The following is a 17,073-nucleotide window of genomic DNA, read 5'->3' on the forward strand; positions in this document are numbered from 1 at the left end:
TAATGTATATTAGTCTTTATTTTTCATTTATATATATTTTTTTACAAATGTTACAATTTTTCTTCCACTTTGACATTACAGTGTATTTTGTGTAGATCGTTAACAAAAACAAATGTCAATTAAATATATTTTAATCACAATTTGTAACACAACAAAATGTGGGGAAAGTCTAGGGATATAAATACTTTCTGAAGGCACTGTACATATAAACACCAAATAGTACAAATAGTCTTCATCAGAATTCAAAAAATTACGATTTTCTAAAAACTGCCTAGAACTGTATGTGCTTCCTCTCCTTTACTGGTAAATCCATGAGGGTCTTTCACTCTTTGGCATCAGCAATTCCCCCTGGAGTGATGGCGAAAGTGGCCTCGTTCTCAGGCATATCAGGACTGCAGGAGGTCATAGAAAAAATGAAGCTATGAGGAGGTAGATCTTTCTCCATAAGCAAGAAAAATCACATTTGACCACTTCTTTAGAAGGGGGGTTGTTATTACTAAGGAATAATGAGAACAACATATATTGAGTGAGTGAACTTTCAGAATAATTACCTGTCAAATATCTTGGCAATTCTCAACTCTCCGCGTCCCTTCCTCAAGCTGATTCGTGTGGTGGACGCATGCGCCAGGATGTGCCCTCCAATCGGCTTCTTGGGATCAGCTTGGAACCTGACAGAAACAAGAGAAACCCTCTGATCAGAACTCCAGGCCAAAACCTGTTAGAACTTTGGCCGAGTGAGTTGCTGACTTTCAGTCTAATTTCAAACCAATCCCTATTTCCTACATCTAGTTACAGTCACTTACGTCATCCCAGCTCCAGGGTCTGCAGTCATCTGGTTGGTGACAAACACTGCAACGTTGTACTCTAGGGAGAGAGCAGAATACATGAATATCAATATGTCTACATCAATGAAAGGTTTACGCAAAAGTCAAGAGTTTTTTTTTGCCAGTTCATCTGCTGCAGACTTAAATGCAGTTTGCATATATGTCTGCAAGAGAAGTCGCCAGACCTTCAGAGATCTTCTGCAGACGGGAGAGCATCTGGGCCAGCTTCTGCTGTCTCTCTGCCAGCTCCCCTCGGCCAGAGAAATCTACCCGGAACAGAGCCATGATGGAGTCTATGATCTGAGGGGAGAAAGGGAAAAGACGTAGAGACACAAGACATTATAAATGTGTATAAAACATAATGCATGATACCCGTCGGCATTAATTAAAGTGTTAACGAAAGATAGGTACAGTGATGGAAGTTGACAATATGAAAATATAACTATCATAAAACAAAGTGACATTGATTATCTTTTCTTTGCATTAATACCAGAAGTTTGAAGACGCCACCCTCCTCATGGAATTTGGCTGCCACAAAATCCAACAGCTCCATCTGGTGTTCACCTGAAGTTGAAATCCAATTATGTATACAGTACAAATGCCTAATCGTCTGATGTCATAATACCAGTTAGGAAATACAGCAGTCAGCTTCAAATGTACACAGTATTATTTTTAATACAAACAACTGACTCAAAATGTATACTTAACCAAATGTATACTCACTGTAGAGCCCTCAGTCCCACTCTAAATGCCTTAGATAGCTCTTTTGTCCCACCCCACACACATGGCTTACCTGGCTTAACTGGTGCCTCCGGAGACGAAACCTCTCTCATCATCACTCAACGCCTAGGTTTACCTCCACTGTACTCACATCCTACCATACCATTGTCTGAACATTATGCCCTGAATCTATTCTACCACACCCAGAAATCTGATCATTTTATTCTGTTCCCAAACGCAGTAGACAACCCTTTCTTTTAGCCTTTAGCCGTACCCTTATCCTACACCTCCTCTGTTCCTTTGGTGATGTAGAGGTTAACCCAGGCCCTGTAGCCCCCAGTTCCACTCCTATTCCCCAGGTGCTATCATTTGTTGACTTCTGTAACCGTAAAAGCCTTGGTTTCATGCATGTTAACATCAGAAGCCTCCTCCCTAAGTTTGTTTTATTCACTGCTTTAGCACACTCCGTCAACCCAGATGTCCTTGCCGTGTCTGAATCCTGGCTTAGGAAGGCCACCAAAAATTCTGAAATTTCCATTCCCAACTACAACATTTTCCGCCAAGATAGAACTGCCAAACGGTGTGGAGTTGCAATCTAATGCAGAGATAGCCTGCAGAGTTCTATCATGCTATCCAGGTCTGTGCCCACACAGTTCGAGCTTCTACTTTTAAAAATCCACCTTTCCAGAAATAAGTCTCTCACTGTTGCCGCTTGTTATAGACCACCCTCAGCCCCAATCTGTGCCCTGGACACCATATGTGAATTAATTACCCCCCATTTATCTTCAGAGTTTGTACTGTTAGGTGACTTAAACTGGGATATGCTTAACACCCCAGCCGTCCTACAATCTAAGCTAGATGCCCTCAATCTCACACAAATTATCAAGGAACCTACCAGGTACAACCCTAAATCCGTAAACACTGGCACCCTCATAGATATCATCCTGACTACCCTACCCTCTAAATACACCTCTGCTGTCTTCAACCAGGATCTCAGTGATCATTGCCTCATTGCCTGCGTCCGTAATGGGTCCGCGGTCAAACGACCACCCCTCATCACTGTCAAACACTCCCTAAAACACTTCAGCGAGCAGGCCTTTCTAATCGACCTGGCCCGGCTATCCTGGAAGAATATTGACCTCATTCCATCAGTAGAGTATGCCTGGTTATTCTTTTAAAGTGCTTTCCTCACCATCTTAAATAAGCATGCCCCATTCAAAAAATGTAGAACTATTAACAGATATAACCCTTGGTTCACTCCAGACTCGACTGCACTTGACCTGCACAAAAACATCCTGTGGCGTACTACATTAGCATCAAATAGCCCCTGCGATATGCAACTTTTCAGGGAAGTTAGGAACCAATATACACAGGCAGTTAGGAAAGCAAAGACTAGCTTTTTCAAGCAGAAATTTGCATCCTGTAGTACTAACTCAAAAAAGTTCTGGGACACTAAAGTCCATGGAGAATAAGAGCACCTCCTCCCAGCTGCCCACTGCACTGAGGCTAGAAAACACTGTCACCAAGATAAATCTACGATAATCGAGAATTTCAACAAGCATTTTTGTACGGCTGGCCATGCTTTCCACCTGGCTACCCCTACCAGGTCAACAGCTCTGCACCCCCCACAGCAACTTGCCCAAGCCTCCCCTATTTCACCTTCACCCAAATCCAGATAGCTGATGTTCTGAAAGAGAAGCAAAATCTGGAACCCTACAAATCAGCTGGGCTAGACAATCTGGACCCTCTCTTTCTAAAATTATCCTCCGCAATTGTTGCAACCCCTATAGCTAACCTGTTCAACCTCTCTTTCGTATCGTCTGAGATGCCTAAGGATTGGAAAGCTGCCGCGATCATCCCCCTCTTCAAAGGGGGAGACACTCTTGACCCAAACTGTTACAGACCTATATCTATCCTATCCTGCCTTTCTAAAGTCTTCGAAAGCCAAGTTAAACAAATCACCGACAATTTCGAATCCCACCGTACCTTCTCCGCTATGCAATCTGTTATTCACCACAGGAAGTAGGTAAATACACTGAGTACCCCGAAAGCCAAGTTAAACATCACCGACCATTTAGAATCCCACCGTACCTTCTCCACTATGCAATCTGGTTTCAGAGCTGGTCATGGGTGCACCTCAGCCACGCTCAAGGTCCTAAACGATATCATAACCGCCATCGATAAAAAACAATACTGTGCAGCGGTATTCATCGACCTGGCCAAGGCTATTGACTCTGTCAATCACCGCATTCTTATCGGCAGACTCAACAGCCTTGGTTTCTCAAATGACTGCATCGCCTGGTTCACCAACTACTTCTCAGATAGAATTCAGTGTGTCAAATTGGAGGGCCTGTTGTCCGGACCTCTGGAAGTCTCTATGGGGGTGCCACAAGGTTCAAATCTAGGGCCGACTCTTTTCTCTGTTTACATCAATGATGTCACTTTTGCTGCTGGTGATTCTCTGATCCACCTCTACGCAGACAACACCATTCTGTATACTTCTGGCCCTTCTTTGGACACTGTGTTAACAAACCTCTAGACGAGCTTCAATGCCATACCACACTCCTTCCGTGGACTCCAACTGCTCTAAAATGCAAGTAAAACTAAACAACCTCTTCAACCAATCGCTGCCCGCACCGGCCCGCCCCTAGCATCACTACTCTGGATGGTTCTGACTTAGAAAATGTGGACAACTACAAATACAGTTGGAGTCGGAAGTTTACATCCACTTACAGTCATTAAAACTCATTTTTCTACCACTCAACAAATGTATTGTTAACAAACTATAGTTTTGGGAAGTCGGTTTGGACATCTACTTTGTGCATGACACAAGTCATTTTTCCAACTATTGTTTACAGACAGATTATTTAACTTATAATTCACTGTATCACAATTCCAGTGGGTCAGAAGTTTACATACACTAAGTTGACTGTGCCTTTAAACAGCTTTCAGAAATTCCAGAAAATGATGTCATGGCTTTAGAAGCTTCGGATAGGCTAATTGACATCATTTGACTCAATTGGAGGTGTACCTGTGGATGTATTTCAAGGCCTACCTTCAAACTCAGTGCCCCTGTGCTTGACATAATGGGAAAATCAAAAGAAATCAGCCAAGACCTCCACAAGTCTGGTTCATCCTTGGGAGCAATTTCCAAACACCTGAAGGTACCACGTTCATATGTACAAACAATAGTACGCAAGTATAAACGCCATGGGACCACGCAGCCATCATACCACTCAAAAAGGAGACGCATTCTGTCTCCTAGAGTTGAACATACTTTGGTGCGAAAAGTGCAAATCAATCCCAGAACAGCAAAGGACCTTCTGAAGATGCTGGAGGAAATAGGTACAAAAGTATCTATATCCACAGTAAAACAAGTCCTACATTGACATACCCTGAAAGGCCACTCAGCAAGGAAGAAGCCATTGCTCCCAAACTCCATAAAAAAGCCAGACTACGGTTTGCAACTGCACATGGGGACAAAGATCGTACATTTTGGAGAGATGTCCTCTGGTCTGACGAAATAAAAATAGAATCGTTTGGCCATAATGACCATCGTTATGTTTGGAGGAAAAAGGGGGATTCTTGCAAGCCGAAGAACACCATCCCAACCGTGAAGCACGGGGGTGGCAGCATCATGTCGTGGGGGTGCTATGCTGCAGGAGGGACTGGTGTACTTCACGAAATAGATGGCATCATGAAGGAGGAAAATTATGTGGATATATTGAAGAAACATCTCAAGGCATCAGTCAGGAAGTTAAAGCTTGGTCGGCAAATGGGTCTTCCAAATGGACAATGACCCAGGCATACTTCCAAAGTTGTGGCAAAATGGTTTAAGGACAACAAAGTCAAGATATTGGAGAGGCCATCACAAAGCCCTGACCTCAATCCTATAGAAACTTTGTGGGCAGAACTGAAAAAGCGCATGCGAGCAAGGGGGCCTAGAAACCTGACTCAGTTACACCAGCTCTGTCAGGAGGAATGGGCTAAAATTCACCCAACCTATTGTGGGAAGCTTGTTGAAGGCTACCCGAAACATTTGACCCAAGTTAAACAATTTAAAGCTACCAAATACTAATTGAGTGTATGTGAACTTCTGAACCACTGGGAATATGATGAAATAAATAAAAGATGAAAGAAATCAAATCTCTCTTTATTATTCTGACATTTCACATTCTTAAAATAAAGTGGTAATCCTAACTGACCTAAAACAGTGAATTATTACTAGGATTAAATGTCAGAAATTGTGAAAAACTGAGTTTAAAAGTGTTTGGCTAAGGTGTATGTAAACTTCTTACTTCAAATGTACTTAGGTGTCTGGTTAGACTGTAAACTCTCCTTCCAGACTCTCCAATCCAAAATTAAATCTTGAAACGGCTTCCTATTTCGCAACAAAGCATCCTTCACTCATGCTGCTAAACAATACCCTCGTAAAACTGACTATCCTACCGATCCTTGACTTTGGTGATGTAATTTACAAGATAGCCTCCAACAATCTACTCAGCAATTTGGATGTAGTCTATCACAGTGCCATTCGTTCTGTCACCAAAGCCCCATATACTACCCACCACTGCGACCTGTATGCTCTCGTTGGCTGGCCCTTGCCACATATTCATCGCCAAACCCACTGGCTCCAGGTCATCTAAGTCTTTGCTAGGTAAAGCCTCGCCTTGTCTCAGCTCACTGGTCACCATAGCAGCACCCACCAGTGGGACGCACTCCAGCAGGTATATTTCACTGTTCATCCCCAAAGCCAACTCCTCCTTTGGCTGCCTTTCCTTCCAGTTCTCTGCTGCCAATGACTGGAACGAATTGCAAGAATCACTGAAGCTGGAGTCTTATATTTCCCTCACTAACTTTAAGCATCAGCTGTCAGTGCAGCTTACCGATCATTGCACCTGTACAAAGCCCATCTGTAAATAGCCCACCCAACTACCTCATCCACATATTTATTTTTTTGCTCCTTTACACCCCAGTATCTCTACTTGCACATTCACCTTCTGCACATCTAACACTCCAGTGTTTAATTGCTAAATTTGAATTATTTCGCCACTATGGCCTATTTATTGCCTTACCTCCCTATTCTTACTACATTTGCACACACTGTATATAGATTTTTATATTGTGTTTTATGCACGTTTGTTTATTTAATGTGTAACTCTGTGATTGTGTCGCACTGCTTTGCTTTATCTTGGCTAGGTCGCAGTTTTAAATGAGAACTTGTTCTCAACTGGCCTGCCTGGTTAAATAAAGGTGAAATTAAAAAAATAAAAATAAAATGTATATCTAAGATTGTGAAACTGCTTTCCTCAGACAATATGTTCTCAGGTTTAGGCAGTAATGATGAGAGAGGTACTGTTTAATGACTTAGTTAGACGTCTTACTGGTGTAGGCTCGGGCGTATAACACATTGTCCAGCACAGCATCATGGTCAACATTGAACCTGTCTGCTATGTCCTTCAGTCTGTCTGGACGACTAGAGGGTCACATTAGGTTAAGGAAAACCTAGGATTTCGTAAGAGACTAATGGCTGAGTCGTGAATAAAAACACTGATCCTCATAACCCTATATCCTACTTGCAAAGGTACAGGTGATTTCCCAGCTAACAACAAACGTTCTCACAACTTTAGAGAATGTTCCCTTAAGATGCTCATTAACTAACGTTTTCATGGGAATGTTTCTGTGATGTGCAGGGAATGTTTCCAAGAAACCATTCCCTTAATGTTAAATAGAACTTACCCAGAACGTGGTTACCATGTTCTCAGAACTTAAGATACTACTGTTCTAGACACAATTCATGGGAATGTTGCAAGAACATTCATGTGTCCAGTTTCTGTAGGTTAAAATAAAATTCCATCAACGTCCCACCAAACATATACAGAACATGGTTGTCATGTTCTCAGAATATACAGTACCAGTCAAAAGTTGACACACCTACATTTTTTTTTATTTTGACTATTCTCTACATTGTAGAATAATAGTGGACATCAAAACTATGAAATAACACATTTGGAACGATGTAGTAACCAAAAAAGTGTTAAACAAATCTAAATATATTTTATATTTGAGATTCTTCAAAGTAGCCACTCTTTGCCTTGATAACAGCTTTGCACACAATACCCAATAATGACAAAGCGTAAACAGGTTTTGAGAATTTTATGGCAAATTTATTTTAAAAAATGGATTGGAGTCCACCTGTGGTAAATTCAATTGATAGGACATGATTTGGAAAAACACAGACCTGTCGATAAAACGTCTCATAGTTGTCAGAGCAAAAACCAAGACACGAGGTCGGAGGAATTGTCCGTAGAACTCAGAGACAGGATTGTGTCGAGGCACAGATCTGGGGAAGGGTACAAAAAAATGTCTGCAGCATTGAAGGTCCCCAAGAAAACAGTGGCCTCCATCATTCTTAAATAAAATAAGTTTGGAACCACCAAGACTCTCCCTAGAGCTGGCCGCCCGGCCAAACTGAGAAATCGGAGGAGAAGGGCTTTGGTCAGGGAGGTGACCAAGAATCCGATGGCCACTCCAGAGTTCCTCTGTGGAGATGGGAGAACCTTCCAAAAGGACAACCATCTCTGCAGCACTCCACCAATATGTCCTTTAGGGTAGAGTGGGGAGATGGAAGCGACTCTCTCAGTAAAAGGCACGACAGCCAGCTTGGAGTTTTCAATGAGACCATGAGAAAACAAGATTCTCTGGTCTAATGAAACCAACATTGAATTATTTGGCCTGAATGCCAAGCCCTACGGTGAAGCATGGTGGTGACAGCATCATGCTGTGGGGATGTTTTTCAGCGGCAGGGACTGGGAGACTAGTCAGGTTCGAGGGAAAGATGAACGGAGCAAAGTACAGAGAGATCCTTGATGAAAACCTGCTCCAGAGTGCTCAGGACCTCAGACTGGGGCAAAGATTCACCTTCCAACAGGACAACGACCCTAAGCACACAGCCAAGACAACGCAGGAGTGGCTTCAGGACAAGTCTCTGAATGTCCTCAAGTGGCCCAGCCAGAGCCCGGACTTGAACCCGATCTAACATCTCTAGAGAGACCTGAAAATAGCTTTGCATTGACGCTCCCCATTCAGCCTGACAGTTTGAAATGATCTTCAGACAAGAATGTAAGAAACTCCTCAAATACAGGTGTGCCGAGCTTGTAGTGTCATACCCAAGAAGACTCAAGGCTGTAAACGCTGCCAAAGGTGCTTCAACAACTGAGTAATGGGTCTGAATACTTATGTAAATGTGATATTTAAGTTTTTTTTTGTAATAAATATGCTTTGTCACTATAGGGTATTGTGTGTAGATAGTTTTTGAATACTTTCCGAATGCACTGTTTCTTAGCTACCTTAGTGTTAACTTTGCAGGCTGACTAGCACCTATTGAGTTGCAATAGCTCAGATGCCAAAATCAACTGGAAGTATCTACAAAACAAGTTTTGTAGCCTAATATTTTTTCCTCAAGTTAATGTTCACATTTCACAAATTATTATTTTGATTCAAATTATTTGATTCACCGTGGTTGAACCCAATTCCAACTTATACAATGGTTAAGTGAGTTGTTCGTTTTGTCACAAAAATAATTGTTTCAATTAATCATATGAATCACTCCCAAAAAGTTTAGCAACTTTGTATGGCCTTATTCGCAAGTGTCAGTGGAAACTTTTTGGGGACATGACTAAAACAATACTTGCTAATAATAGTTTAACTGTTAACTAAAGGGTACAATATATTCTTCATCTGGCTACCTAGTTATTTGTCTGTTCTAAATCATATACTATAGGCCCATGAATGTTCTTGAACCTTCCCATAAAACGAGTCTACAATATTAATATTCTGAGAACATTGTAACCACGTTCTAGATAAATTCTGCTCGACTTTAACTGAATGTTCACCTAACTTTAACACCAACACAGAATATATACGGGTAACATTACAAAAACATTCTCTCTCCCTGAATTATTAGCTGGGTTTATATTGATGCAAATCTGGCTTTACAGATTAGAGCTCAGATAAATTTGGATACAAGGTGTTCTCTGTGTCGATGAAGATTACTTTTCCTCCTGTGTAGCCATCCTCTCCAGGAAGTTGGGCTGTGACTGGAGAACAACAGAGACAAGGACTAAATGACAAGAACCAACCATGGAAGAATATCTGAACGTTTCTGAAAACTGACTTCCAGGACTGGAAAATCTGGGACTACCGAAAAGACCCTCAGCCATTCACTTACCACATAGTGTATGAGAGAGCTGAGTCTTGCCTGTCCGAAACTCTGAGGGATAAAAACTGTACTGTTAAAGTGTGATAAAAACATGTTTTATATTTGACCCAGGTCAGGTCTTATACATCATGAGCATGAGATTAATCATATCTTTGACTGAGGGACACAGTCAGAAACAGAGCTCACCTCCAAATGCCTCAGTGATTGCCATGCTCTCCATACCTCCCCCAAGTAGTTTACTGCAGAGCAGACCGACGGATGAAGAGGAAAAATAGGAGTACTGTATTATACCGTAATATGACTCAGGAAAATGTATTAATATGAAAGGTTGAGCATGTTGGGGCGAATCTTAACTCAAACTCCAGGCTTCCAGTCATGACGTGGAACACTTGTTTCCTCTTCGCACTATATTCAAATGCTGTCAGGAAACCATTGGTCTACAATGAACACAAGAGCAAATGAAAACATGTCAACTGAAGTTAATTTGATTCATGTCTTCCATACCTCATCCCCAAACCGAATCTTTAGGGACTTGATAATTAAACTAATCATGAGACACCAAAGTCCTCTATGCTGAAGGTGTCTCAGCTGAGTCTCTCACCAGAATTTTCCCAGCAGCCTCTTTGATCTTGTCCACCTTTGCTTCTGAAAGGCCCTTGATGTTACACAGGGCTCTGCGTGTGGTCATCTGGATCCCCTTTACTGTGCAGATACCCACAGACTTCAGCTTCTTTAAATCTGCCATGTTCTGAATGGATGGTGGGATAGAAGGGGGGGAAGGGGTGGTGGTGGGAGAGAATAGAGAAAGTGTTGCTTTTTTAAAGTTTTTTTTACTTATTAGCTTTGAGGTGTAATCTTGAGTTTATCTACCAACTGACCCATGGCGAAGTTTCTTTAAACACTCAAGGGTCAGGGCAAACTACTTTCCTAGACCTTGGTTTCAGATATACTCACAATTCCATGCTTCTGTAGGGTATCTATGTCTTGGAAAAATGACTCCTGTTGGTAAAGAACATGACAAAACGTGTTTGAAACTATGTTGAGAAGTAAAATATTCTGCCACTGACTTAGGCTAGATGAAAGTAGTGTAGAAATTGAGTTACCACTACCAAACAATATATTAGCTAGCTATGTTATGAATGATTAACAATGAGTGACAGCTAACTTACTAGCAACAACAAGCCATTCTACCTGGGGATAAAATAACATGTACTGTATCTAGCTAGTAGTAGCTACGAGAATGCTAGTGGCAAACCAAACTGACAACCACAGCCAGGCTAGCAAGCAATCTAACATTAGCTAGTTTAGGCAGGTTACCTCATCATCTTGATATCCGGCCTCATCCTCCACAACTTGATCCTCGGCTGCTTTCATCTTGATTAGCGCAATGTAGTTAGCTACTAGTAACGTTAGCTCTTGAACTAGATGTTTTTTGTTTTGTTTCAGCGAGCTAGCTGCTAGCTAACGTTATAAGCTACCAGTTAATAAATGGGGCAGAGGAAATAACATTTCTTGCGATGTCAGCAAGCGATCTGTTAGCTACCCAACGTCAGCTATAGCTCCTGAAAGATGATATCAACATCTACAGAATGAGGTTGCTTCTTTCACTAACTTCACAACCCTGTAAAATGTTGCAAAGCTAATGATGACCTTATCAAGATGAAAAATTACTTGCCACCTGATTTCTTCTTGAGGTGGCGGGAATGTTTGACGCTCGTGCTGAAAGTTGAGAGCTGTCAATCATAAAAGTTACTCAGGAGAGGCTCTCCTCAGCAACAATCAAGTGAAATGTCAAACTTTACACCGAGATGCTCTCATCAGCAACAATCAAGTGAAATGTCAATCTCCTCAGCAACAATCTTTGGTAGTGACTGATCTTGATGCACAAAAGCCACAGTCAATTTGTAGCATTTATCTGTACTTTACTACAGTATACAAATGGAATGTCTCTGATAGAGAAGGAAAGTAACCTACATGTAAATAATCAAACAAGTTAACCGTAAAGAGGGCAAAGCAGCACGTTACATTTCCCTGCACCCATCTAGCATATATGATCATACAACTTTTTTTGTAATGTCCATTTCGTTGGTGTTTTTATTCCTGCATTCAGGTTGAACACACAAGACAGAATTTGCTCGTTGCAAAGTTAAGAGAACATACATTCCAAAGTGACAATAGAAAAAAGTTACTGACATTCTCTCAGGCTTGACAGGACTATGTGTACATTGACATAATATCTTTAGAGTTATACCGTATGCAGGGAAAGTGCTGTTTGAATCTTATCAAAATATACTTTTTGTGATGCTTTTTTTTTTTATGGCTTTAATGCCCGCAAATGAAACAATGTCTCAAGCGACATGTGACATACATACTCTTATCACCAATGCTTTTGCAAAACCAGCAGACACTATAGATCTCAAGGACCAGCTGTGATTGTGAATATGACAGACATGACTGACATCATAGCTCTACCATGATTTTCCCACATACAAGTGGAATGAACACGTTCCCAAACCAAACACAGGTTACAACAGTTTCAAGGCCATATGTAGCTACAGACCAACATGAAGAAAAAAAAAATATTCAGATCACACACCACTATTGGTAACCTCTTATAACCACAATAATATCCCAATTTCTTCAATTATCCACCTGATCCAAATCCCCTGGTTCACATACATATTTATATCGCTATGTATAAAAAAAAGAAATTAAGTAAAAACAGTGCTCAGAAGACAGTGTGCAGAAGTCTCTGCAGGATGTTGAGTAAGAGAGACAGCGAAAGGGACATTCGTTATTGCAACACCCATGAAGTGACATCACCCTCCTCTAATCTCCTTAAATGGACAATCCTGGATGTTGGAAGGAGCACATGTGCTGACCAGATGCAGCTTTGTATCCTCTTCTTTGTCTCTGTGTCTCTCTCTCTCTCTCTCCTTCCAAGTCTCCACTCTCCCTCATTGGTTGAAGCGCTAAGGCTGTCGGAGGGACATTGATCACATTTTCACTGGAGCGGGAGGCATCAGCCCTGGCATCCCACCTGACATCCCTGCATTGGGGCCCAGCAGGATCTACACAAGGAAGGGGCATTACAAAAACATTTGTTCATTGACAACATTGCAGATCCTAATGACTCCTAATGAAAGAGTGATTTGCCCAATTCCAAACCCAACCCTTTTCACGTAGATCGAAAAGTATAGGATAGGTATACAGTGAGCACCAAAAGTATTGGGACAGTGACAATTTTGTTGTTGTTTTGGCTCTGTACTCCAGCACTTTGGATTTGAAATTATACAATGACTATGAGGTTAAAGTGCATACTGTCATCTTTAATTTGAGGGTATTTACATCAACATTGGGTGAACTTTCTACAAATTACTGCACTTTTTGTACATAAGCCCCCCCCCATTTTAGGGGACCAAATGAATTGGGACAAATTCACTTAAGTGCATTAAAGTACTCAAAAGTTTAGTATTTGGTCCCATATTCCTAGCCTGCAATGATTACATCAAGCTTGTGACCCTACAAACTTGTTGGATGCTTTTGCTGTTTGTTTTGGTTTTGTTTAAGATTATTTTGTGCCCAATAGCAATTCATGGTAAATAAAGTAGTGTCATGAGTCACTTTTATTGTAAATAAGAATAGAATGTTTCTAAACAAAACTACATTCATGTGGATGCTACCAGTATTACGAATAATCTTGAATGAATCGTGAATAATGATGAGTGAGAACGTTAGAGGCATAAATAAACCCATTATTGTAAACCCATTATTAAACCCATTATTGTAATGGTGAGAGGTTAGCATGTTTTGGGGGTATGATACTTGTGTGTCTAACTTCCTCACTCATTATTATTCACGATTCACTCACTGTCCATAATCATGGTGCTGTGTCACGGTCCCATTACTTTTGGAGTTCACTGTAGCTATATGATTATATCTCCACCTTGCTGTCTGATATGCTAGACAATTTGTGTGTACTTTTGGCCATATTGCATTTTTTTCTTCAGACATAAACAAGAGCCAAGACCATAATAGTAGGGCCTAGGTTGTGTATTTGGAACTGAACAGCGTCTGTCAGTGGGATAGTACAGTACCTGTCTCTGCTGCTGTAGCTGCTGCTGCTCCAGCTGTAGTCTCTCAGTCTCAAACACCACCGGAAGGACCAGGATCATGAACGAGGTAGTGCCCACCCACAGGGCAGTGCGGGAGAAACTAAGAAACACAGAGGCAGGAGGGGAGATGGAAAGGTGGGGGTAAAATAACAAAACAGACATGGAGAGAGAACTGGAGTAGATAATAAACACAGAGATGGCCTAACTGATTGTCCTTGGCAAGATCAGGGGCAGGCAGGGAAAACAGTCCTTGGAATACAGAGGAGCTGTTCAGAACTGGGAATGCAATATAGTGCTCCATCCACACACAGCTCCGTCTTCATTGTCTGTGTGTATTGTGAAGATTAGCCCAATAATGGACTAAAGGAGCCTAACGTTACTCGTTATAGTCCAAGGACCTTACATTTTCTGTTTAGAGGCAAATTATCTAATCCCCCTAAACGTGAATCGATTTTCAATTGCTATCATATCACATCAAAATAATTTCACAAATGCAAAATATACACTTACTGTTAAAACACAGTTGGAGCTGACAGTATTTCTCACGTTTGTGGCGTCCATCTTCTGTTTACACACAGGTGTTTGGATATGCAAATAGCTCATTAGCACAGGTATTTGGACTGTCTTCCGTCTGTTTTCCGTAAACAAGTGCTGTAACATGGAAATTTGGCCATGTTGGACCCCTAACCCCATAAAGGTGTAGTAATTTCACCTTTTATTCCTATTATTATTTCTTGCTGATATTAAAAATAATTTTCTTATGTTTCTCAACCATACGCAGGTTTCTCAACGCAAGCGATGCGTGTTAACATTTAGGGCAAGCGTCGGCACACTTTACAAAACTACCCCAGACACTATCGTCAATAGGCACTAAAGGTAGTTAGCGTCTATGAATGGGGTAGATGAAGATCTAAAACGAGAGGTCTACTCTAAGGCTGCTGATACACCCAGAGCAGCAACAGCAGTTTTTAGGAGAACATTTACCTGTACAGCTTCTTGGCCACAGTGACTGAGCCCGATGCGGTCACCTCAGCCGCAGAGCGCAGTGTATCAGGGAACATCTCAGTCAAACCCCACAGCCTCTCCATAATAGTCTCATCCAGCTGAGGGAAGGGAGACACAAGGAAGTTACTACAACACAGATAACATGGTTATTTTAGACCCAATAAAAGAATGGAGGTACACTAAATTACCAAAAGTATGAGGATACCTGCTTGTCGAAAATCTCAATCCAAAATCATGGGCATTAATATGGAGTTGGTCCCCTCCTTTGCTGCTGTAACAACCTCCACTCTTCCAGGAAGGCTTTCCACTAGGTACACTAGTGTTATGGAATATTTGTTACAACAGCTCATCCCAAATTCTGCCACCAAACTAGGTAGACAGCCACAAGAGCATTAGTGAGGTCGGGCAATGATGTTGGGCGATTAGGCCTGGCTCGCAGTCGCCGTTCCAATTCATCCCAAAGGTGTTCGATGGGGTTGAGGTAAGGGCTTTGTGCAGGCTAGTCAAGTTATTCCACAACGATCTCAACAAACCATTTCTGTATGGACCTTGCTTTGCGCATCTGATCATTGTCATGCTGAATTGTGAAAGGGCCTTCCCAAACTGTTGCCACAAAGTTGGATGCACAGAATTGTCTAGAATGTCATTATAGGCTGTAGCATTAACATTTCCCTTTACTAGAACTAAGGGGCCCAGCCCAAACCATGGAAAACAACCCCAGACCATTATTCCTCCAAACACCAAAATTTACAGTTGGCACTACGCATTCGGGCAGGTAGAGTTCTACTGGCATCTGCTAAACCCAGATTCGTCCGTCGGACTGCCAGATAATATAACATGATCCATTTCTCCAGATAATGTTTTTCCACTGTTCCAGAGTCCAATGGCGGTGAGCTGGATGCGGCTGAAATATCCGAATCCACTCATTTGAAGGGGTGTCCACATACTCCTGTATATATAGTAACTACATGAATTAAATATTTTAATGTCTCAAAAGTAACCAGTGGTTAGCACTACAGATTACTGAATCATTTTTTTTTTTGCTTTATTTTACTAGGCAAGTCAGTTAAGAACAAATTCTTATTTTCAATGACGGCCTATTCAGGGGCAGAACGACAGATTTTTACCTTGTCAGCTCGGGGATTTGATCTTGCAACCTTCCGGTTACTAGTCCAACGCTCTAACCACTAGGCTACCCTGCCGCCCCACATGACCGTTTAGACAATTCCTACATGGGACATTATTTTATTTTATTGCATTACAGTCAATTACAGTACAGATACATGTAAAACAGATATTATAGCTGTACATGTACATGTGAAAGTTAGCTAGCTAGCTACCACGGTAACGTTAGCAAACAAGCTAGCAATTACTCGCATAACGAATGACCCTGAGTAGTTACAGCTAGCTAGCTAGTCAAATAGGCATACCACTCAAGTGAAACTGTACGTATGATCGTGCATGACTGTTATGGGGTGACATGTGTCAAGTTTCCATTCATCTTTACCTCTTCATCTTCATCTTCGTCAATCTCGCCTTCTGGGGGACGGGTCTCGACTGGGCCTGCAGCCGGTGATAGCTCTTCGATTCCAGCCATGGAAAACTGTTCTCGCGCCGCTTACCAGCCGGTGTGTTTAGTTAATTTAAAATGTACCTCAATTGGTGGAAGGGCAAATCAGTATTTTAATGTTTTATCGTGGAATTATTGCATTGGCCCCGGCTTGCATAAATATTGGACCCAAAAGGTGAGCATTGGTCCTGCGACAATCTGAGGTCACTCGGTTAAAAGCTACATGTGCGTTGGATGACGGCAAAAATGGTTACTTGCCTGGCTAGCTAAAATAAATTGCGCCCTCTGTTGTACGAGAGGTCTAACCAGTGTGTTTCGGGATTGAACAAAAAACGATAAAAATATATATATGTTATGAAGATAGTTTATAGTATTTCTGTATTAGAAATTGTGGTCTTTGGGCTAGTAATCCACTATAAGAACAGCCTCAACATTTTTGATTTCCAAATGCAATCTATTCGTAAGGAGTCAGCATCTCCCCTTTCTATAAGCATTATTGGAATTTCAGGGTGTTGCTTTTTATTTCACTTTTATAAACATGAAAGTCATTTTCACTAACATTCACTGAGTGAGCAAGAAGCAAATGCAGCTGACTAATTCCTTTGGAATGTCATTCTT

The 17,073-nt window shown here is 41.5% G+C and overlaps 2 protein-coding genes across 2 annotated transcripts; both read right to left on the reverse strand.

The window, feature by feature from the left end:
- LOC110499081 (meiotic recombination protein DMC1 homolog) lies at positions 1-11,467 on the reverse strand. The gene is made up of 13 exons (XM_021575970.3): positions 11,083-11,467; positions 10,720-10,764; positions 10,367-10,513; positions 10,120-10,202; positions 9,952-10,004; positions 9,775-9,816; positions 9,571-9,643; positions 6,929-7,020; positions 1,315-1,388; positions 1,010-1,124; positions 804-864; positions 552-668; positions 1-392 (listed from the first exon to the last, which is right to left on the reverse strand). The coding sequence occupies exons 1-13, from the start codon at positions 11,137-11,139 to the stop codon at positions 323-325; spliced, it is 1,029 nt and encodes a 342-aa protein (XP_021431645.2). The 5' UTR covers positions 11,140-11,467; the 3' UTR covers positions 1-322.
- Positions 11,468-11,828: 361 nt separating this feature from the next.
- On the reverse strand, positions 11,829-17,048 carry LOC149974373 (mitochondrial import receptor subunit TOM22 homolog). The gene is made up of 4 exons (XM_090212161.1): positions 16,393-17,048; positions 14,865-14,983; positions 13,863-13,980; positions 11,829-12,836 (listed from the first exon to the last, which is right to left on the reverse strand). The coding sequence occupies exons 1-4, from the start codon at positions 16,480-16,482 to the stop codon at positions 12,762-12,764; spliced, it is 402 nt and encodes a 133-aa protein (XP_090068287.1). The 5' UTR covers positions 16,483-17,048; the 3' UTR covers positions 11,829-12,761.
- Positions 17,049-17,073: the final 25 nt, after the last annotated feature.

The sequence above is a fragment of the Oncorhynchus mykiss genome, chromosome 20 (genome assembly GCF_057628025.1).
Source record: "Oncorhynchus mykiss isolate SJ-2025 chromosome 20, ASM5762802v1, whole genome shotgun sequence".
NCBI lineage: Eukaryota > Metazoa > Chordata > Actinopteri > Salmoniformes > Salmonidae > Oncorhynchus > Oncorhynchus mykiss.